This window comes from Nyctereutes procyonoides, unplaced genomic scaffold (assembly GCF_905146905.1).
Source record: "Nyctereutes procyonoides isolate TBG_1078 unplaced genomic scaffold, NYPRO_anot_genome, whole genome shotgun sequence".
Taxonomy (NCBI): Eukaryota; Metazoa; Chordata; class Mammalia; order Carnivora; family Canidae; genus Nyctereutes; species Nyctereutes procyonoides.
Window position 1 is genome coordinate 13576706 of NW_026575043.1, and position 24265 is coordinate 13600970.

Consider the following 24265-nt stretch of genomic DNA (forward strand, 5'->3'; position numbering starts at 1 on the left):
CCGCCAGGACAGAGCGCACAAGGGGACAAGGTGGCCGCGAGATTCTCCGGGACGGAGCGGGGGGCGGGGAGAGCTAGAGGATCGGAGCCCGGGGGCCCGCTGCGGCACGGAGGCCCGAGCCTCGGACCCCAGGTGCTTAGGGCGCGTGGAGCTTCTGCGCATGCTCTGGAGGGCTGCCACTCTCGGCACCGCCCCGCCCCGCCCAGGGCGCTGACGTCACATCCGGCGACGGCGGCTGCGAGGCGCTGGCCTCCCGGCGCGGGGGTCGCCGCGGGGCGCGTCCGTGTGGTCCGCGGCCCTCGGGTCGCCCGGCTGCCCCCGGACCGCTTAGTCCCAAGCCGGGTGTGGTTTCCTCTACCGGAGGTGAAGCGGAGTGAGGGGGACCTGGGCCCTCGGACCAGGGTGTGTTTGCATCGGGGCCGGGGGCGCATTTGCGGTATTTCCTCCAGCAGGACCCGCATTCCGCTGTAGTGCGATCCGAGGCTGGCGGCTTGTTATTTGTTTTTTTTTTTTGCGTTTTAAAGATTTTGTTTATTCATGAGAGACACAGGCAGAGGGAGAAGCAGGCTCCATGCAGGGATGCCCGGCGCGTGATTCGATCCCGGGACCCCGGGGTCACGCCCTGGGCCGAAGGCGGCGCTAACCGCTGGGCCACCCGGGCTGCCCCGAGGATGGCGTTTCATCCGCCTGCAGCTGTTTGGATCCTGCTTTCAAATGAATCCCCCAACTCACGAGCGGCTGTAGAGCTTTGGAATTTTGTTTTTTCAAAAAAAAAACAAAACAAAACAAACAAAACAAAAACACATTTGGGCCCCAGAGCTCAGAACCCTTGAGAATTTCTGATTGGTAAATGATCCCTCCTCTTCCTGGAATTGAAGGGACTGTGGGCATATCTTTTTTTTTTTTTTTAATTATATGCCTCTTTTTTTTCTTTTTGATTTTTTTTAAAAAATATTTATTTATTTGAGATAGAGAGAGGCAGAGACACAGGCAGAGGGAGAAGCAGGCTCCATGCAGGGAGCCCGACGTGGGACTCGATCCTGGGTCTCTAGGATCAGGCCCTGGGCTGAAGGAGGCCCTAACCGCTGAGCCACCCGGGCTGCCCTGAACATATCTTTTCAATAAGGAAGACTGTGGCTGTCTGGAATACAACCATCTTCGGGTCACTGGAGGCTTCTCAGGATTTCTGAAACTTGGGGATTATACATATATGTGTATATATATATATATATTTTTTTTTTTTTTTTTGCATGGGTATTTTATGTATTTGAGTTGGGCGTGCAGTACTTCCTGAAAAATCCATTACATTCATTTTATGCTTTAAAGGCCAACCTAACTTGACCTTTTCCCGGTTGACTTGCCCTCAGTCTTAGGAACATTTATGGTGAAAGAACTTGAGGCCGCTGAATTGTCTTGAGTTCTGATTCCACATTTTAAGTTCATTGTTCTGTCCCCAGCTTTGTGGCCTCGCTTGTGAACAGGCTACGCTCCTGCCCCTCTTCTGGTTTGCAGTTTGGTGCTGCTACTCTCTGGTGGGTTCTGGATCTGGGTAATTGCATTTGATAGGACTGTGTTTGAAGGGAAACTCAATGAGAAGCATGTGGCTTTTTACATGATAGGTTAGTTTTTCATTTTACAAAATGCCCATTTGACAAAAGAAAGGAGATTTAAACCACCTGGAATCCTACCACTGAAAGATAATAAATTGCCAGTGCTTTAGAATAGAGTCCAGTTTTTTAATGCATAATATTGTAAAACAAACAAAAATCCTGGTGGATACTGTTTGGTAACCCCTATCTAGTCCGTCTTCGGATTTTACTAATTTTTTTCTTTCAACCTATGTGATGGCTAGGAGCTCCGATAAGTGGTCCTCCTTAGTATCTTCTGCACCTTGCAAAATCTATTTTAGTAGCTCAGAGGACTTTAGTTTTATGTCTCGGTTTTTGGCCAAGGAACACCGGTGAGGTGGTGTTAGTTGTTTAAAAAGGGATATTTAATGTTGAGTCCTGTGCGAGGGCAGCCAGCTTATTTTAGTATATCAAATTCATGGCGAAGTCGCAGAAAATCATTGGAGATGTTCCTAATTCTTTACTCTTTGTTTTTAAGCTGTTTCCCCCTCCCTGTTCTTTCTCTTCCCTCCAAGGATGAAACATGACTGAGGACTCTCAGAGAAACTTCCGTTCCGTATATTATGAGAAAGTGGGGTTTCGTGGAGTTGAAGAAAAGAAATCACTGGAAATTCTCCTAAAAGATGACCGACTGGGTGAGTTTTACAAGCTCAGGGTTATCGCGTTTTAGTCGTCTCAGCTGTTCTGAAAGAAATGCTATCTTAAAAGACATTCAGCACTATTTGTTACCTGCTGTATTTTTAGTGATAGGATGAAAGGTGAGTGGTGTATTTTGACAGAAGTCATGGATTTTTCAGGTTTATATTTTGCTGAGGCCGAGTCAGATGTCTTTGAGAGGACTCAAGTCAGTGATGCTTTTTTTCTCATATTATACCTATATATTTCCTTTCCTCAGTTTTCAGAGGTGTTATTAGTTTCTGGGTAAATTTGCAACAACTCTTGGCCATGATTTTTCTTCTATGGAAATACCAAGACTACGTTATGTATTGACGTTTTAGTTTCTTCATAGTAATAATAGGTCTGTTCTGTTGACTAAAATAAACTGAATCATAGGTTAAAAAAAGTAATATGCATAGAATGCTTAAAAATTTTTTTTAAGGTTTTATTTATTCATTTGTGAGAGACTCAGAGAGAGGCAGAGACATAGGCAGAGGGAGAAACAGGCTCCCTGTAGGGAGCCCGATGTCGGACTCGATCCCAGGACCCAGGATCACGCCCTGGACCAAAGGCAGATGCTCAAACCGCTGAGCTACCCAGGCATCCTGCTTTTAGAATTTCTAAACAATTTCCCACCTTATCTTTGATCCGCACTAGACAGTCTTTGTTTTAAGTATGTCTGGAATTATTCTCATTTGACAAGTAGGGGGAGTTGAGGTCCGGGACAGTTGAGTGTGGTTTATTGGAAAATGTGGGGATTTGAGGCCTGACAATGCCACTCAGTAGCTGTGCTAACTTCATCAAGTCATTTAACTTCTTAGAGCTTCACTTTCTGCATTTTTTTTTAAAAGAGAAATCTTTTCTTTCTTTGAGAGAGCACACATGCATGGGTGCACACAGGCACATGAATGGGGAAGGAGGGGTAGAGGGAGATCTCCAGCAAGACTCCCCGCTAAGCGAGGAGCCATACTCGAGGTTCAATCCCACCACCCTTAGATTACAACTTGAGCTGAAATTAAGAGTCAGATGCTCAATCAACTGAACCACCCAGGTGCCCCAGTTTCTGCATCTTTAAAACAATAACAACCCCAAAAGCTTGAGGTATAGATTAAATGAAATAAATTCTATAAATAGTAACTACTGCTAATGTAGGGAATATAGTAATAGATGCTAAATACATCACCTACTCCGTGAAGCACTAATTGTTCTTAAATAGCTAGTTGGTGAAACACCTGGGCTAGAAATCAGACCTTGCCTTTCCTAGATTTACTGAGTAGAATTCCTCTGAAGAAATGTCTTACTGTCATTTTTAAAGACAGAAATGCACTTTCATTTGATCAGCATGAAAAAGCTCCTAATTGCTGTTTTCTTTCTCTTCCTCTAGATATTGAGAAACTTTGTACTTTTAGTCAAAGGTTCCCTCTCCCATCCATGTACCGTGCACTGGTATGGAAGGTGCTTCTAGGTATGTGACCCAACAGTAGGAAGATTTATCTTCAAAAGTGTTGAATGACGGGATATTCGTCATCTTATCAGAAAAAAGAGCATTTTTTTTTTTTTTTTTTAGGCCCTTTACTGCATATTAGGTCTGGTTTTAGGAGACTGGATTACTGCGGACTGTGAGAGCATTTAAGAAGGTGGCTTTAGTAGCAGTGCATTAAATAGGACTCTAAGAATGTCAGTTTAGTAATAATAGAAGAGAAAGTAACGTGTGTTCCTGAAACTAGGTGTGGGAAGAGCATCGAATTGGAGAAAGAACTGGCCTAGGCTTTACCGTCACCTGTGTAACTGAGGAAGACCCTGCTAGGCCTCAATTTTTGCACCTGTAAAGTGAGGTTATTTAGCCACATTAACTTGTAGGTCGTAGCCCTCAATTTGTTATTTCTGTGATTCCCAGCTGCAAAGGTCTAACTTCCTAATGAGTGCTATCAGAGTCAGAAAGAAATTGAAGTTTTTACCTCCTAGAAGCACAAATGGATAGATTTCAGTGATGAGTGGCTGAAGGAAAGGACAAATGAACCTGCTCAGTTTCTGTGGAGGAAAAGTGACTGACAGCGTCCCTTTTGAGCCAAGGATTTTTTTCTGTTACTGCTCAGCCTGCTGTTGCATATAATATCCATCCATTAACCATCTAACTTTTCTTTCTTTAAAAAAAAAAAATGAGAGTAATCCTAGACTTCTCTTGTGAAGTAGGTATTAACATCCCATTTTTACAAATGGTGTCAAAGGCCACAAGGCTAAATAACTTGCCTAAGGCCTTCCAGTCTGTAAGTGGCAGAGCTGGGATTTGATCTCAGGTTGGTAGAGCCCATCCGAAGGTAGGATAGACAGCAGACCTCATTTTCTTTTCCAGAATGTACTGGATTTTCAGAACTTGAGAAACCTGCCATCCTAAGTCTGATTACGTAATGTGGAGGCAGCGAGGGGATACAACCCATACTGGAAAGTACTGTGTGATGCCTTTGTGTGTTGTGCGTCCTGGCACATCTTTATGTAGTTGTATTTCTGGTGGGCCACTGTACAGTTTATGTCTTGAGAGCGAGTATCAGCTATTTTAGTTTTTCCCTGAGCATTTTTTCTTAAATCTTGGTGTTTCCGGTGACCATCAAAATAAATGCCTTCCAGGGATGCCTTTTAGGTGGTAATGTCAATACCATCTATTTTGGCTGGGAAATACTACGTGTCTTATTAATAATACCAGTGGATTAGTGGGAGATGTCCAGTTGCGGTTTGTGACACTTCTTTAGAATACTGGATCTCTGTTGTTTTATAGCAAAGAGTGATCCTTAATCAAATGGACAGCTAACTCTTATACTAGCTTAGTATGTGCTATATGCTTCCTAGGTACTTTATATATGTAAATTTTTTAATCATTACAACAGCTGTATGAGATAGGTGTTATTAGTCTCATTTTTATGATGGAGCAGCTAAGGTATAGGGACACTGAATAAGTTGCTGACCATCATCTAGCCAGTTAATCATAGAGCTGGATAGCAAACCTTATGAACTTATGACATGAACTTTGACTCCATGTCCCTATACAGTCTTGTTAAATCTAATGAGGCTAGAATAAATACAGTTTCTATTTTAAGATTTTATTTATTTATTTTAGAGAACGAGCTAGCACTGGGGGAGGGACAAAGAATGAATCCCAGGCGGACTCTGCACTGAGCTTGGGAGCCTGATCTGGGGCTTGATTCCAGGACCCCGAGATCACAACTCGAGCCGAAATCAAGAGTCGGATGCTCAACCGAGCCACCCAGGTGTCCCTAAGATGTTTTTCTTTATAGCAGAATTTAGAACCTAGAAAATTCAATTTCAACATTTTGCAAATCTGTTTGACCCTTGGTACTCTTTTTCTCATACAGGCTTTTGGGGCTAGTTTTGTATGAAGGACATTTGGTGAGATACTTAACCATCCCATTTCTCACCTCTGCCTGCTGAGGAAACAAGTTCCCAGAGAGACATTTGTGAGAATTCTGGGGTTATCAGACATGCTGAAAGCCTGTCCAGTGCTCTTTCCACTCTGCTTTTTTCCATGCCATTTGTTTGTGAAAAAAAAGATATGGATTTTGCTCCAGAGCCTCACAGGTAGATGTGTTTGATTGAGTTGATGAGCACAAATAGTATCAGAATGTAATGTAAGGTGGCCTCATCAGCCACAGATTCTGTATTCCTGAAGCTAGATTACTTTGTGAGCAAGTTTGCTTGTTGGGGAAGAGAAGGCTTTGAGGAGTTGTGAGTGGCTCTGAGATGAGGGGCCTGTACTGTTAGCTTGGGCAGCCATAATGAGATACCATGGACTGGGGGCTTAAACAACAGTATATTCTCACGCTTCTGGAGGCTGAGAAGTTCAGGATTGAGGTGCTGGTTGGTTTGGCTCTTGGTGCTTTAGGCCTCCCTTCTTGGCTTGTAGATGGCCACCTTCCCATTCTGTCCGCACATGGCAGAGAGAGAAACCACAGACTCTGGTATGTCTTCCTTTTCTTAGAAGGGCAATAGCTCTGTTCACCCACCCTTACAGCCACATTTAACCTTATCAGCTCTATCTCTAGTTACAGGCACACTGGGGTTGGGGCTTTAGTGTATGAATCTGGAGGGTGGGGAACAATTCAGTCTGTAGCAGGGGCCAAGTGCAAAAACTGGAGATCGGTCTGTAGAAGCTGAGGGTGGCCCCAGGCCAACAACCAAAAATTAAATCATTATGATAATTGAGGTAGCTATTGTCTTGACTTTAGGGGGCACACTTGTTCAAGGGCTTTATGATGCCATTTCAATTTCTCTTAAATTTCAGTGATGCAGTTGGCATCAAATATTGATAGTTCACTTTAAAATTTAATATTTTATAAAGAGAATTTGTAAAACAGAATCTGTACGGTAACTAAATATCTGTGTGATTGCAGTCTAATCATGACAGGGCAGCTCTCACTTGATTTCTCTGTAATAGAGGAGGGCTTTGGGTCTGTGTCTCAGTATTTTGCCCATTCTTTTCCCCCATCGGTCTCTGTATAGGGATCCTGCCTCCACACCATGAATCCCATGCCCAGGTGATGATGTATCGCAAGGAGCAGTACTGCGATGTGCTTCATGCCCTGCACATTGTTCGCTTTGTCAGCGATGCCACACCTCAGGTTGAAGTCTATCTCCGCATGTATCAGCTGGAGTCTGGAAAGTTGCCTCGAAGTCCCTCCTTTCCACTGGTTAGTGCTGCTTTTCTTTGACACTTGTCTCAACTCTAGTCTGTCCCATCCTGCTGACCTTTTGACTGCATTGTATTTTGTCTTCGAAACTTTCAGTGACTCTCTGTGGAATAAAAGCAACACATATTTCCCTGGCACTCCTGGTCCTGCATATTCTGACTCAATCTAATTTTTATTTTTTATTTTTTAATTTTTTAAAATTTTTATTTATTTATGATAGAGAGAGAGAGAGAGAGAGGGAGGCAGAGACACAGGCAGAGGCAGAAGCAGGCTCCATGCAGGGAGCCAGACGTGGGACTCAATCCCAGGACCCTGGGATCGCGCCCTGGGCTGAAGGCGGTGCTAAATTGCTGAGCCACCCAGGCATCCCTGTCTAATTTTTATAAAATTTTCTACATTTTATTTTGAAGTGATGGCAAGCTTTTGCAAGAACATTACCAAGAATTCCTATATGCTCTTTACCCAGGTTCCCCAGGCATTGACATTTTGCCATGTTTCTTTGTCATTTTTTTCCTTTGCATGTATACATATTTTTTCCTAAACCATTTGAAAATAAGATGCAGGGGAGCCCAGGTGGCTCAGTGGTGTAGCACCTCCTTCAGTCCAGGGTGTGATCCTGGAGACCTGGAATCAAGTCCCAGGTCAAACTCCCTGCGTGGAACCTGCTACTCCCTCCGCCTGTGTCTCTGCCTCTCTCTCTCTGTGTGTCTTTCACGAATAAATAAATAAAATCTTTAAAAAAATTTTTAACATGATATTCCATTACTTCAGATTCCTTCAATATAGACTTCCTAAAGAGAATAACATTCCCCTGGGTAACCATGGTACAAGCATTGAAACCAAGAAGTTTACATTGATACAGTATTAACATTGAATCTTCAGACTCCATTCACATTTGGCAATTGCCCCAGTAATGCCCTTTATCATAAACAATAAGTTTTGGTTCAGAACTTATCAGACTTTCTTTCTTTTCTTTCTTTTCTTTTCTTTTCTTTTCTTTTCTTTCTTTTCTTTTCTTTCTATTTTTTATTCATGATAGGCACACAGTGAGAGAGAGAGAGAGGCAGAGACACAGGCAGAGGGAGAAGCAGGCTCCATGCACCGGGAGCCCGATGTGGGATTCGATCCCGGGTCTCCAGGATCGTGCCCTGGGCCAAAGGTAGGCGCCTAACCGCTGCGCCATCCAGGGATCCCTTATCAGACTTTCTTATGAAACTTTCAGCCAGTAGTTTTATCATTTGTTGGTGATTTAAAATTTTTTTAAATGCTTTAACTCTTCATTAAAAAATCATTTTAGACATAGAAAAAATTGGAAGACATAGTATAGTGTTCCCATGTACTTTTACCTAGCATCATCAGATGTTTCATCTTCTGTAACTGTAGTATAATTATCAAACTCAGAAAATTATCAGTGATAAAATATCATGAATCTATAGACCATACTGAGATTCTGCTGTCCTTTTCCTGGTTTGGGATCCAGTGTGGACTCATAGGTGGCATTCATTGCCACATCTTCTTACTCTGCTTTCATTTAGATGTTCGTTAGTCTGTCTTTGATGATCTTGACACATCTGAAGAGTTTTAGACAGTAGAGTGTTTCTCAGTTTAGGTCCATTTGATGTTTCCTTGTTTTTTTTTTATTTTTTTAAAGATAAGATTATTTTTATTTATTTATTTAAGATTTTATTTATTTATTTATTTTTAAAATATTTTATTGATTTATTCATGAAAGACACAGAGGAGAGAGAGAGGCAGAGACATAGGCAGAGGAAGAAGCAGGCTCCATGCAGGGAGCCCGACGTGGGACTTGATCCCAGGTCTCCAGGATCACGCCCTGGGCTGAAGGCAGGTGCTAAACCACTGAGCCACCCAAGGATCCCCTTATTTATTTTTTCATGAGAGACAGAGACAGAGAGAGAGGCAGAGACACAGGCAGAGGGAGAAGCAGGCTCCATGCAGGGAGCCTGACATGGGACTCGATCCCAGGTCTCCAGGATCCCGCCCTGGGCTGAAGGCAGTGCTAAACCACTGAGCCACCCGGGCTGCCCTGATGTTTCCTTGTGACTAATATTTGATTATGCACTTTTGTCAGGAATACCACAGAAGTATGATACTTACTACTATTGCTGCTAACTTTGATCATTTGATTAAGGTGGCATCTGCCCGGTTTCTTCAGTCTAAGGTTACTATTTTTCCTCTTGTAATTAATAAATAATTTGTGAGGAGATGCTTTGAGATTATGTAAATATCCATCCACATGTAATGATTCCTGCCTGAAATAATTTTTACTCTGCTGATTGTCAACTGGTCATTTTCTGTTTCATTCCCTCTGCAATTATTAGTTGGCATTCTTTTATAAGGAAGGGGTTTCCTTTCTCATTTATTTATATCAGTATGAATTTATGGATTCCTCTTTTATTCAGTGGCCTATAACCCATTAATATGATTATTTACTTGATGTTCAGCTTGTCTCAGGCCAGTGGGAGACCCTTCAAATTGACTGCTGTGTCTTTATTGACAAGCCCCTATCATTGAGCATTTCCTTACCTTCCGGCACAAAAAGATATTCCAAGCCCATCTTGTATTTTTTCTACCCCACTCCTAAAATCAGCCATGTCCCTTTTGAATAAAGGGTGGTATTTAGAAACCAAGAATAGGGCACTAGACGTGCTTGTTGTTTCTGGTGTGTTGTTGCCACTTGGTCCTGTCTATAGGCAGAGCTAGGAAATATGTACACATTCTATTAGTATATAGAATCATGTGCACACATATGTGTATGTTTATATGTCTTTTGACCTCTGAATATTAAAAACCCTCATTTCACACCTCTGATTCCAGTACCAATACCTCTGATTCCAGTCCAGGCCTGTGAGTTCTTCTTACTTTCACCCTTCTGTGTTTGCAGCTTCCTTGTCTGAGAGTTGCAAATATATAAAGGCTCTTATTCTCCTTAGTATGGTTACTGCTTTGCTCATTCCTCTCGTTGTAACCCATACTGCCAGCTACCTTTTGACCCTTGCCTGCTGGTGCAATAGGTTAGCTCCTTGACCTTGACCTAAGGCCTCAGCCCAGCAGGCCCCAACCTGTTTTTAAACTTCCATCTTTGACAAACCGTACCCTAGTTACTTGGACTGCTTATTGTTTGTAAAGGGAAAAGAAGGGAAGAGGGAAAGTTCAGGTAAAGAAATGATTATAGCTCTTGGGCTTTGGCTATTTTAATGCAATTCAAAGTTCATTTTAGGCATTTTAACTTTTTTTTTGTGTGGCTAAAACAGTGATGGCTCAAATCAGGATTTGCCTGCAAGCTGTGGTATTCTGTAAACCTTATTATTATTTTTTTATTTATTAGAGAGCACAAGTGGGGAGAGGGGTTGAGGGAGAGGGAGAAGCAGACTCTCTGCTGAGCAGGGAGACCAATGTGGTGCTCAGTCCCAGGACCCAGGGATCACCACCGGAGCCAAAGGCAGATGCTTAACTGAGTCACTCAGGCACCCCAAAACTTACTTTTTTATTGCACTTTGCAATCTACCTGTATAGCACTTTGAGTTTTCACTTGTTCTTTCTTTTTGAAGTTAATGATGTGGCTCCCATGGACAGACCTGAGGTTGTCCATTCATGTTAAGTTTATAAAGAGAGAATGGCTCTGAAAATAATTGGAAGTCTTGACAGACTTCTTTAAATTTTCCTTATCTCTGGCAGAGCAAAGTTGGTAGTACTCTGCAAGTTCTTAAATTATATATTAAATTAGGTTATCTATTAGTTCAAGAAATCTAAATGATAGTTTATGGTTTTCACCTCATTCCTGCTCAGCATGTCTCAACACTTTGATGGCACATCACTGTAGTCTTGGGCAGATGTGCCATCAAAGTGTTGGTTTTGGCTGTGCCTCCCACATCTCCCCGGTCATCAAGACCCACTCAGCCTCATTAGTATTGCTATCTAGTAGAGTGTGTGACAGCGCTCCACACGGGGCTGGGAACATAGTCAAGGACATTGGTCTTCTTCCCTGCCTCTCAGACTGTCCTGGAGCCAGTGAGATACCATGTTCAGGAGCACTCAGTACAGTGCCCAGTATGGGATGGGAGTGCAAGAAAGGAGGCTGTCTTTCCCTTCCTTCTCTCTTTTCCTCTGATACATTAATTAATATTTAGAAAAAATTATTTTCTGTGATTCTGTTACTTTTTTTTTAAGATTTTATTTATTTATTCATGAGAGACACAGACTGAGAGAGAGAGAGAGAGAGAGAGAGAGAGAGGCAGAGACATAAGGCAGAGGGAGAAGCAGACTCCATGCAGGAAGCCCGATGTGGGACTTGATCCCAGAACTCCGGGATCATGACCTGAGCCAAAGGCAGGTCAATCGCTCAACTGCTGAGCCACCCAGGCATCCCTACTCTTTTCTTAAATAAACTTTTTAAAGTTAACACATAGTGTATTATTGGTTTCAGGGACAGAATTCAGTGATTCCTCAGTTGCATAACATCCAGTGCTCATTATATCACATGCCCTCCTTAATGCCCGTTACCCAGTTACCCCATCCTCCCACCCACCTCACCTCCAGCAACCCTCAATTTCCTGTTGTGATTCTGTTACTCTTGACATTTTATAGAATATTAAGAGGTTGAAAGGAGGCCTAAAATGAAATGCTTTTTTTTTAAAAGAAAAAAAAGATTTTATTTATTTATTCATGAGAGACACACACAGAGGGGCAGAGACACAGGCAGAGGGAGAAGCAGGCTCTATGCAGGGAGCCTGATGTGGGACTTGATCCCAGGACTCCAAAATCATGCCCTGAGCCGAAGGCAGACATTATACTGCTGAGCCACCCAGGGATCCCCGAAATGCTTTTATTAAAATAGGAATTTTGATTTAACTTGGGGCTCTTAAGGGGAGTAGAGAGATACTTTTTAGTTTCTTTTTAACACTGAAGTCTTTTGGCTGTTAAATCCTAGATGAAAACTTTTTTTTAAAATTTTTTAAATTTTTTTTAAGAGAGCAAGAGCATATGCATGTGTGCATGAGCTGGGGGAAAGGCAGAGAGAGAGAGAGAGAGAGAGAGAATGAATATAAATCCCAACCAGCCTCCACACCTGATGTGGGGCTCAATCCCATGACCCTGAGATTGTGACCTGAGCTGACATCAAGAGATCAAGAGTTGGGGACTTAATTGACTGAGCCACAGGCACTGCTGAAGATGTAATTTTGTATAAGATATGGTGTTTGAAAACAAAATCGATTTTCAAGTAGATTCTAGTTCTTATAAGATTACTTTGTTGAAATTTACTTGAGGGTTTCCATTCATATTCTGAGTATTGACACAGGGTTTGAGAAATGCCATTCTTCTCATTCCTGAAATTCTGATTCTAAGGACATTTTAACTTATTAGGTGCTTAAGGGTGCTTAGAACAAAATTCTTTTTTTTAATATTATTTATTTATTTATTGGAGTTCAATTTGCCAACATATAGCATAACACCCAGTGCTCATCCCATCAAGTGGCCCCCTCAGTGCCTGTCACCCAGTCACCCCCACCACCCGCCCACCTCCCTTTCTACCACCCCTTGTTCGTTTCCCAGAGTTAGGAGTCTCTCATGTTCTGTCTCCTTTTCTGATATTTCCCATTCATTTTTTCTCCTTTCCCCTTTATTCCCTTTCACTATTTTTTATATTCCCCAAATGAATGAGACCATATAATGTTTGTCCTTCTCCGATTGACTTATTTCACTCAGTATAATACCCTTCAGTTCTATCCACATCGAAGCAAATGGTGGGTATTTGTCGTCTCTAATGGCTGAATAATATTCCATTGTATACATAGACCACATCTTCTTTATCCATTCATCTTTTGATGGACACCGAGGCTCCTTTCTAAAGGAATATATGAATGAATACTTTGAAATAAAGAAAATGCTTTATTAGTTCTTTTGGAGTCATTGAACTTTTTGCAAATCACTGGCACTGTCTTAACAAATGTTTCCAGTTGTGGTGTTCATCACATATTTTTCAAAGAAATTCTCATCTAGCCCTGGGAATATTTTTGGGTGTAGAGAGTCAGGACCTTGCTTATGATTTATGTTTTCTCTGGTGACCTTAAATAGTAGAGGGTGGAAAAACCTCTGCATGCTCAGCCTGAAACATGGATAGTTGTCAGCATCACTAATCTAAATAGGTTTCTTTGGTTACCCATTCTTATCTCCGCCTTGGTCTTCTCTTTAGTGGTGGACTGTGTGCTTTTTGGTTCCACTTTGATTAAGACAGCCTCTTCAGAACTTAGGGGGTAAGGATTCATTTTTATGAAAGAAATATGTATTCCTCTATTCTGCTGGCTCCCTCTCTTTACCGGAGATTTATTATTGATCTTTCAGGAGCCAGAAGATGAAGTATTTCTTGCCATTGCCAAAGCCGTGGAAGAAATGGTAGAGGATAGTGTCGACTGTTACTGGATCATTCGATGCTTTGTGAACCAACTAAACAATAAGTACCGGGAGTCTTTACCTCAGCTGGTAAGGAATGCCTTTTTGGCTGCTGGTGAGTCAGGGTGCGCAGTGATACTGGGGAACTACCCTTACTTCCTGGTGCTGCTACAATTATGAGTGGACTCTCTATAGGAAGAGCCAAAGATGTTTTTCATAAAAGATCAGATAGTAAATATTTTCAGGTTGATGGGCCAGATGGTCTCTATGTCTCTGTGTGTCTCTTGCAAACATTCAGCTCTGCTGTTGTTGCACAGAAGTGGCCACTGACAATGCATAAAAGAATGGTTGTGGGTGGATTTAGCCTCCTGCAGGCCATAGATTGCAAACCCCTGCTCTTTTGTATTCCTTATCCTGGTCTAGAATCTACTGGCTTTATCTAGAATTACTTCTCTGTATTAGTTAAGGTTTAAATTTGGCTGCATATAATGGAAAACCCAAATATCCTTGAAGCTTTATTTTTCTCTCTCATGTAACCAGAAGTCTAGAGGTAAGGCAGTCCAGAGCTGGAGCCACAGTGCCATGATATCTTCAGGGACCCAGGCTCCTGTCCTTGCAGTCCAGCAGTCTTAGTTGTGGTCCTTCCTTTCTTGCTCAGGATGGATGCTGAGAGACCACTGTGACATCCGTGTCCTAGGCAGGTAGGAGGGGAAGTGCAAGGACAAAAGTGAAGGAGGAGAAGGGACAGTCAGTCAAGTCCCTTGGACAGATTTTCCTTCTGCATACCTGTTGGTGGCAAGACCATGACACCTGGCTACCTCTGTCTGCCACAGGCTGGGAAATGTGGTTTTGTTTTTGTTTTTATAAAGCCAGGCATATTGTGATCTGTTAAAATGGAATTCTGTTAGTGAAGAAGGAGAGGTGAATGGATGTAAGTAGGCTGGCTGCTGCGCTCTGACTCAGGAGTCCAGACAATAGCATGGCACCTGCTTACTCAGCATAAGCCAGTGGTTCTTTGCCATTCTGTTTTTCAAATGTTTTTCTTTATTTCTCTCATTTATAAAAATGAATGTCTTTTTTCTTAAATCATTGAGTTGTGTCATTTGAGAGTCTGTTGAAAGCAGTAACTAAAGATAGTGGTTGCAGGGCCTGAGGAGGGGTGCTGATGAAAGTTGATTAAGCCCTGAGGATCACTGTGCTAACTGCAGTCGTCAGAACCCTTGGCAAGACCCTTTAGCTTTGTTGAGCACTGTTCCAAGAGTGTTTTATAGATTTCAATTATGTAAAATTTGATTTTCAGGATTTTAAAATTTAATCCACTTAATTTCAATAAAAATAAGCATGGCAATGGGAACATAATGTTAGTTGCCTAATTAGATCAAGAGGTCCAAATTATACCATGATTTCATTAGCTTTTCTTACTTAGTATTGAAGCCAATCCAGTAGCATTTTGCTAGTTTACATTTAAAGAATTCTTTATTTTTAATGACACAAGTAATGAGTACATTCTTGAAGTATTCTGATGAATCCAGTGTTCCCATAGATCTGTATCTCCTCATCCCCCACCTTCTAAGAAGTAAACGTTGTCATTAGCTGGGTGTATATCCTAGACTGTTTTATGCACATGAGGATGGATGGAATCCATTCACACACACATACATATATATGCACATATGCACATATAATGATTATATTGTATATATGTAACTTAAAAAACATAAATATTATAATGTTCATATAGCTCTACAATTTTTTTTTAAACTTAATGTCTTGGAACACTTTCCAAGTCAGTGCAGATCAGTAGTGTTCAGCCCTGACTTCCTATTAGAACCACCTGGGAGCTTCTAAAAAATTACCAGTGCTTTTCCTCTCCCCAAACCAGTAAGTCAGAATCTTGGGGGGGTACGTGGGTTCCAGAATTCTATTTTTTAAAAAGCTTCAGGTGTTTCTGAAGTATGGCTAGGATTGAGAGCCACTCATTTAGAACCACTTTTTTTTCTCTTAAAAATGTGTTCATAGTATTTCCTGTTAAGAATTTTGCCATATTTTAATATAACAGGTCCATGTTGACAGTTAGCATGTTATTCTATGTTAGCCTTTCTATATATGTGTTTCTGTAGAGCAGGTACCTATGAGGGGATTGCCTGGTTGAAAGAGTGCTGTATTTAATTTTTTTGTTTTTTTAAAAGATTTTACTTATTTGAAAGAGAGTACACACAAGTGGCAGGGGTGGGGGGGTAGCTGGGGAGAGAGAGAGAGAGAGAGAAAGAGAGAGAGAGAGAGAATCAGACTCCTTGTTGAGCAGGGAGCCCGACATTGGGCTTGATTCCAGGACCCTGAGATCATGACGTGAGCCAAGGGCAGACACTCAACTGACTGAGCCACCCAAGTGCCCCGTATTTAATTTTTTAATTGCCAGATTGCTCACCCAGAAGGCATACCAATTTTGCCTTCCCCAACAGATAAGATTTTCTGTTTTCCACTCCATTGCCAATACTTGATAGTATCAGTTTCTTAAATTTTTGTTAATCTGATAGTGAAAATGGTATCTCATTTTAATTTACATATCCTCATTTTCTGATGAAGCTGAGCAATTTTGCCTATGCTGAGTCTTTTGTATTTGTCCACCTCTCTCTTTTGCATCTTTCTTTTTTATTTGTAAAAGTCATTGATATACTCTGGATATTTATCCTGCATTACATATGTTAACAATCTTTTCTCCCTGTGTGTCTTAGAGAGATTTTTAAAGTTTTGATGCAACTGGATCTGTCAGTATTTTGCTTTTTGTATCTTATGTAGGGAATCCTTCCTAACTCCAGGATTAAAAAACAGGTTTTTAAAAAACTTTCCTCTAACTTTTAAAAATATTTAAAAATTTTATTTATTTAATATTAATTTTTTTTTTTTTTTTTTTTTTTACAGAGAGCACGTGCATGAGCTCTCATGCACAAGCAAGCCAGAGTCAGGGTGCAGTTGGACAGGCAGAGGAAGAGAGAGTATCTTAAGCAGAACTCATGCCTAGTAGAGCTTGATCCCACAACCCTGAGATCATGACCTGAGCTGAGATCAAGAGTTGAATGTTTAACCAACTGAGTTACTCAGGTGTCCCTATATTGAAACATTTTAAAATTTAGTCCTTTAATTTGTGAGGGATTTGTGTTTGTAACTGACACAGATTTGACCTTGTTTCTTTGTTAACTGCAGTAAACCTTCAGTCAGCTGCCTCCTCTTCCTCTTTCTGTTTGACAGTTATTGAGCTCCTGCTTCATGCCAGGCAATTTACTATGTTAATGAAAACTTAATTTTAACACACTTCTCTGTTTTTATAGATGCACAGAGCACAGAGCAGTTAAGTAACTTGCCCAAGGGCACACAGTAAGCCGAACTACCTACCGCTTACACTATCAATTCATTCTTTTCTTTACAGATTTGAAATGACACCTTTATCATATACTAGATTTCCATATATATTAGCATCTCTTTTTGGGCTTTTTTCCCCATAAAGCTATTTGTCTATTCCTGGACTAATACCATATGACTTATTTAACACACCTTCCTCATATGTTTTGGTAGCTGGTAAAGAAAATTCCTTCATATTGTTGTTCTGTTTCAAAAGTGCCTTGGCTCTGCTTGAACACTGGTTTCTGGTTTCTTTTTAGAAGTGAATTTTGAATGAGTGGTATACTAAATACCTCCCCAAACCTAAATTTCTTCCTCTTCAAAAAGGAGGTTTAATATGTACGTCTTAGTACTCCGCACATAGTTTTAAATAGTTATGAAATTTTTTTAAAAAGTTCTTCAGAATGTGTAAGAAAAATTAAATTTCCTTTGTGTTGCTATTTGACTTACTGGCTTACTTGAACTTTTCTCTTTATTTAAGCTGTGTTTAGTCTCCCATAAAATTTTTATTACTGTGGTTAGTGGATCTCTTCTTCTTAGCTTCTTGTTAAAGTAATTTTTATAATCTTGTCTAGCATCTTCAAGATTTTGTGGTTTTACCAACTAAATTGGTTATCACAAAGCGTAGTTTGTTTTATCATTGTAGGAAAATGTACACTTAATGGGAAGCGATGGGTTTTTGGCATGACAAAAAGATGAGACTATCTGATGGTGACACATTTATTATGTCATAATATTCTGATTGATAGGGTTATATCACAGCTGCTCCTCTGCTTACACGCTTTAGGAAATGTTGCCCTTTGATGAATCTTGCTTTTGGCAAGGAGAATAGAATCTAGCCTCAGTGTGTGACATGAATGGCCTCTGGTTAATCTTTTTTCAGAACAGACTGTCCTTAAGCCATCTCAGACTTAATTGTGTTCAGTCATTAAAGTAAGTGAGCTTTCTTTCATTGCCATTGCACTGCTTTTTAAAAGCCATCCTAAAGAGAGGTGTTTTTGTTTTTTAAATAAACACTGTTAGCAACCTCATCTTAAGTTCAATATAAATTCCTCTCAGAGTGGTTAAGTCTGTCAGATTTTGCCTTCTCTTGTTCAGGTGTGTTTTCTTTTCTTCATAAAGTAAAGAATTTGAGGGTCATGGATATACTGGAAATAACCTAAAAGTTTAGCAGTAAAATATAATAACCTCATCTACCATTTGCTGTATACTAAAACTTTCAGGCAATATAAATATTATCTCTTTCCACTAAAAAGAAAGTATATACATATGTATTTATATTTACTATCTTTCTTAGATTTAATAATAGCATCTATTTAATAGATTTAATAATATGATATGCATCTTTCTCTACCCTTCTGTTTTCACTTGATATATGCTAGAAATCATGCCTTAAGTTTTACAGTTGACCCTTGAATGGTGTTGAGGTTAGAGGCATCAAACCCCCAACACAGTTCAAAATGATGTATTACTTTTGGCTCCCTAGAAACTTAACTACTGTAGCCTACTGTTGGCTGGAAGCCTACCAAGAATATAAGCAGTCTGCTAACACATATTAAATATTTTGTATATTATATACTCTATTTTTATAATAAAGTTAGGTAAAAGAATATGTCATTAAAATCATAAGGAAGAAAAATACTTTTGTAGTACTGTACATGTATTTATTAAAAACACATTTATATATCAGTGGACCCACATAGTTCAAACTCATGTTGTTCAGGGGTCAACTGTATATAGAGACATTCCTTATTCCTTTTCACAGGTTCATACGACTCCCCTGTGTGTATATACTTTCATTTATTTGACTTGTCCTCTATTGGCCACTTAGGGTATTTCCAGTCTTTTGTATTATACAGTGTTACAGATAAATACAGATACACCTACCTTTTCATTTTTATTTACCAGTATATTTGGGGGATGTGTTTCCTAGAAATCGGTTGACTAGATCAAAGGATAAAGGCCTATGTTATTTTGCTAGATATTTCCAAATTCTCCTTCATAGACCTCATCCTTATGACCAGTAGATGAGGATGCATTGTCCTACAGTCTCCTTTGCCAACATGGTGTGTCATTTTTACCAGTCTGATAGGTGAGAGATGATACCTCCATATATCTTCTTTTTTTGTTTTTAAGGGTGAATTTTGTTCATTAAACTTTTAATTCCAGTAGAGTTAACATACAGTGTTATATTAGTTTCAGATATACAATTTAATGATTCAACACTCAATGCTCCTCATGATAAGTGTAGCCTTAATCTCCATCACCTATTTCACCCATCCCCCCCCAACTGCCCTCTGGTAAGCATCAGTTCTCTAAAGTTAAGAGTCTGTTTCTTGGTTTGCCTCCCTTTCTCTTTCTTTCCTTCCTTCTATGTTCATCTATTTTGTTTCTTAAATTTCACATGAGTGAGATTATATGGTATTTGCCTTCCTCTGACTTATTTCACTTAGCATCGTAACTTCTAGCTCCATGTTGTTGCAAATGGCAATATTTCATTCTTTTTATACGGCTGAGTAATATCCCACTATATATATACATCACATCGTTATCCATTCATAAATGGATGGACATTTGGGCTCTTTACATAGTTTGGCTGTTGTAGACAATGCTGCAGTAAACCTCAAAGTGCACGTATCTTTTTGAATTAGTGTTTTTATATTTTTTGGGTAAGTACTCAGTGTGATTACTAGAGAGGATACTTCAGTGTAGTTTTGGGTTGTATTTTTTTTTTTTTTTTTAATACTGATACAGGCTTGAGAGTTTGACCCCCAGGCACTATTCTTGGCTGGTGGATCATAAATATAGCAGCTTGTGCCAGGTGGATTTGACTGGTCTGGGAGATGGCTTTGTTAGCTCTCCCAGGCTCCTAGAGTTGGCTGATACTTACCCTTTTATGGGAGAGGCTTCCACATGGAATCCAGGTGCTTTGTTCCCTCCATGTTATTTCTCTGCCTCCCGAGAATTCTCCTACATGTGGGGTACAGAGTGCCTCCTCTGGATGTCTCTGTTGTAGGGGTGTCTTTGGTGTGGTGCACAGTAACGCTTGGCCTGGGTGTGGGTGGTCAAGGACTGGTGGGCCCTTTTCACATCCAGCTCTTTTTTTGTCCCATTCTTCCTAATTCCCTCTCCCCACTTCGGTCCTACTCTTGTTTCTTTGGTCTTACTCTTTCCCCTTCTCCCTTATTTTTTTTTTTTTTTTAAGATTTATTTATTCATGAGAGACACACACAGAGAGGCAGAGACACAGGCAGAGGGAGAAGCAGACTCCTCACAGGGAGCTGGATGTGGGACTTGATCCCAGATCCTGGGATCATACCCTGAGCCCCTGAGTCAAAGGCAGACACTCAACTGCTGAGCCACTCAGGCATCCCTCCCCTTCTCCCCTTTTCCTGAATATTTCATCTACTGCTCCAGAATAGCCAGGGGTGCCATGGATCTTTCTTAGTTCCCCAGAACAACTAAATTTTGCTTTGGGGGGGAAAAATAAATAAATTTATTTTGCTTTGGACTCTTGCTTTTGGATGTGGAACCTTGTTAATGCTGTTAGGGGAACATTGGGGGAAGAGCTGTTTGGTTTTGCCCAGTAGTGCCCTGGAAAACCCCTTAGTCCTGTGTTGCTGGTTGCTGACTTGGGAACTTTGCGTCACCAGTGACTTGGATGATTCTGGAGTTTGGTTTTCTGGCACTTACTTTGCGTTCAGCATGTACGTTTGATTCATCCTGTTCATCACAAGCTGTAAAATCGGGTAATGTTATGTCACAGGAAACAAGTAATCTCCCTTCCTGTTTAATCATTAGCCAAAGGCTTTTGAACAGTACTTGAATCTGGAAGATAGCCGTTTGCTGAGTCATCTGAAGACGTGTTCTGCGCTGTCCAGACTTCCTTATGATCTCTGGTTCAAGAGGTGCTTCGCAGGGTGCTTGCCTGAATCAAGTTTACAGAGGCAAGTATCTCTTTCAAAGATATCTGAAGGCTTGAAGCAGAGAAGGATCCTGGTTTTTCATGTGATTACCCTTCAGAGTATGAATCTGCTTTAGGACAATACCATAATTTGAAGTTAACTTCTTGGCAGGCAACAGAGCAACACTTGATTCAGCTTATTCTTTTTACAGTTAGAAATGCTAGAATATTAGTAATGTTAACCTGATGTGAATACAACTTAATGGTAATGCTAGAGACATTAGAGTGTACAATTAGAAAACTTGAAGGCCCTCAGTATGTTAGATGCTGTACAATATTCACATCTAAAACTGTCTCCAGGCAGAGGTCTAAGCTTTTCTTTTCCAGAAATATGGTAGGCCTTGATCTGGAGGAAATATTCCTGTTTCTTTGTTCCTCCTGACATCTTTAAAGTAGCTGAAGGTGGGCAGAGATCAGAGACTCACATCCAACTTTTATTCATTTCAGACATGTGTTGCTGGCATTTGAGAGTCCTGGCCCTCCCCACAAGGCTGTATGAGGTAGTTGGGAGAAAAGGCAACATGCAGAGAACATCACAGGGCAGTACATGACTAAGCACATAGAGTGTGAAACCAACTTTAGGAGGTATAGGAATTAGGGCAGCCCGGGTGGCTCAGTGGTTTAGTGTCGCTTTCAGTCCAGGGCATGATCCTGGAGTCCCGGGATCGAGTCCCATGTCGGGCTTCCCTGCATGGAGCCTGCTTCTCCTTCTGCCTGTGCCTCTGCCTCTCTCTCTCTCTCTCTCTGTGTATGTGTCTCATGAATAAATAAATTAAAAATCTTTAATAAATAAATAGGTATAGGAATTATGAGAATAGTTATTTTAGAGTGGTTGCAAGTCAATAGCTCCTTAAGCTCTTTAAAAATTTTTTAATTTATTTATGAGAGCATGAGCAGAGGGTAGAGGAAGAAACAGACTCCCCCTTGAGCAGGGAGCCCCATACAGGGGGTCGATCCCAGGACCCTGAGATCATGACCTGACCCAAACGCAGATGCTTAACTGACTGAGCCAACCAGGTGCCCCCTAGCTCCTTAAGCTTTTGGAGAAGTTTTAGGAATTTCAACCACTGGAAAATGAAATTGCATTGATCTCATTTCATACATCGCTTTTGTTATTCCTTAGTATTTAATAATAATAATAATTAGATTAACATTACCTACTATTAGTAAAATCCAAACTTTGGTTTAAGACTTTCCTTCCCTAAAATGTCAAGTTTCAGTCATTAGAAGACGGGTGCCTGGCAGATGCCTTGTAGAGCAAGTCCTTTTTAGTAATCATTCCTTTTCCCTTCCAGTGTTGTATGTGAAATACGTTTCAAATGGCTGATTTAGTTTGCTTTTGTTTTTTTGATGATTATTTTGTTATAGCTTTTTTTCTGAAATTTATACTTAAAAGGAGTAATTTTGACTTAATTTTATAATTAGAAGTTTAGCTAACCATAAATTTCAAACTCAAATGATCTTATATCTCGTTTTTTTTTTTTTTTTAATAGGGTTTGGGATAAAGTTGTAAGTGGATCCTGTAAGATCCTGGTTTTTGTAGCTGTGGAAATTTTATTAACCTTTAAAATAAAAGTAATGGCTCTGAACAATGCAGAGAAGATAACAAAGTTTCTGGAAAATGTAAGTGTGCTTTTTTAAAAATTTGATTTTGAATCTAGAAAGGAAGTCTGTTTAGCAAACCAGGTTTTCTTCCCACGTTACATTATTTTCTCTGATAACTTTACCTTGTAAGAAACACTTTTTCCCCTTGGAAAAACTTAGCAGAGAGTTGGTCTGTGGATTGTAGTTTGCATCCTCTTTGGGGGATGACGGTCTGAGCAGTGAGACTTATGAATGTGTGCATGCAGACCAGAAGTCTTCTCTCCCTATGTGACCACCAGGAGGCTTGTTGAGAAAGGAGGGGAGATCTAATATCTGAGGTAGAGTAATCCTTCTCAGTGGAAAAAGGAAGCCTGATATCATGGGGGACTCTGTAATAAGCCCTCTCATTGCTGTTCCTATCTCTGGCTGAATCCCAGTTGGGTTTGTTAATGCGCTTAAATACGTACATAGTGCACGTAGGAGGTCTAAATGAATCTCTGTGTATCTCAGAATACCCTTAACTAGGCAAGAGATTTATGCCAGGATGAATTTCACTGGATCCAAAAATCTATTCTTTTTTTTAATTGGTCACTATTAACATTTGAATAGTGGCTCAGTAAATAGTGAGTACCCAGTGAACAACGTGATGAATAAATGAGTCATCAGCATTCTTTTAGTGGGGAACAGTGCCAGGGCCCACGCTAGGTACTTTTCATGGATTCTCCCACATAATCTTAAACAGCCTTAGGAAGAGGCTGTCATTTGCCCCATTTTAGAGATGGGATCTGAACTCAGGTAGCGTTGGGTAACCTGCCCAGGGGCACATGATGGGCAGGGCAGGCTTGAAACCTGGCCAGTCTGGCCAGAGCTCCTTACTGTGTCCTCCAGTGGCCCACTAAACAAAGATCTTGGCTGCAGCCTTTCATAGGATCACTTTCTGAAAAGTAGTGAAAACTCCAGGGGGAAATTGCTGAGGCATGATGAATGAGGGAGTCAATGAAGTCATAAACATGGCAATTTCACAAAGACTCGTTTGCTTGTCCACAGATTCCTCAGGACAGCTCGGACGCGATTGTGAGCAAGGCCATCGACTTGTGGCACAAACACTGCGGGACCCCCGTGCACTCAGCCTGACCGCTCCTGATGCGCACGGCCTGCCAGGCCCAGTCACTAAACTTACCGAAAATAGGGTTCTTGCTTTTGTGCCCAAAGCATAATTTTTTCCGAGTAAGATTGGGTGGCATATCGTGGAGCAGCATCTTGTGGTTCACAGAAGTACAAAGTTCAACTCTGAATAGCATTGAAAAGGGTTATTCGAAAACACTTCCCCATTTTCAAAACAGTTCAGGCAGGGAAGGCGGGTGCTTTGATAGGCAGTGTATAACCAAGCCTGCGCCGTTCCTCTCTAATTAGCACCAAGCTCGTTACTTTCTAAGGCTATTTCTGGAATAAAGAACAACTTCCTTTTGTTGACAGCTCAGATTCGGCTTTCCTTGATGCAGTACTTGTTTAAATCTAAACTGTCTGGTTTCTGAGGCTTTGTCTTGCCAAATAGGTTTCAATAAAAATCTTACATTTTTCTTCTCTGTGTCGGTTGGAGTGCAAGTTATTGAACAAAATGTGTCTAAATTTACCTACAAGGAGAGAGAGTACTTGTGGATATCTTGCCCAATTCATGCTTTTTCCTGATGGGTCATTAAATGTTGGGTGGGCTCTAGGAAGCACTGTGCCACTCAGAATTGGAATGGGAGAAGCGGCAGGCTAAGGTTAATAGCTAATGCCCCCAGGCCTTGTTATGCCACAAATGGTAACTGTTCATTGACAGTTGTAGGCTTTGAGACTGGTGATTGAGATGAGGCCCTTTGTTCAAGACTGGTTCAGCTGTCGGACTTGCAGGAACCTGAGTGGTGAGTTGGTTCCCT

General features: G+C 40.8%; 1 protein-coding gene across 4 annotated transcripts; it reads left to right on the forward strand.

The window, feature by feature from the left end:
* Window positions 1-221: 221 nt before the first annotated feature.
* TBC1D7 (TBC1 domain family member 7) lies at window positions 222-23923 on the forward strand. 4 transcript variants are annotated; one of them, XM_055323315.1, is made up of 9 exons: window positions 222-402; window positions 1458-1532; window positions 2144-2263; window positions 3670-3750; window positions 6798-6985; window positions 13349-13486; window positions 20597-20742; window positions 22253-22382; window positions 23391-23923. In XM_055323315.1, the coding sequence occupies exons 3-9, from the start codon at window positions 2152-2154 to the stop codon at window positions 23475-23477; spliced, it is 882 nt and encodes a 293-aa protein (XP_055179290.1). In that variant the 5' UTR covers window positions 222-402; window positions 1458-1532; window positions 2144-2151; the 3' UTR covers window positions 23478-23923. The 4 variants fall into 4 exon arrangements, with proteins under 4 accessions (XP_055179290.1, XP_055179289.1, XP_055179292.1 ...); XM_055323314.1 differs by lacking the exon at window positions 1458-1532; XM_055323317.1 differs by lacking the exons at window positions 1458-1532; window positions 13349-13486.
* The last annotated feature ends 342 nt before the right edge of the window (window positions 23924-24265 follow it).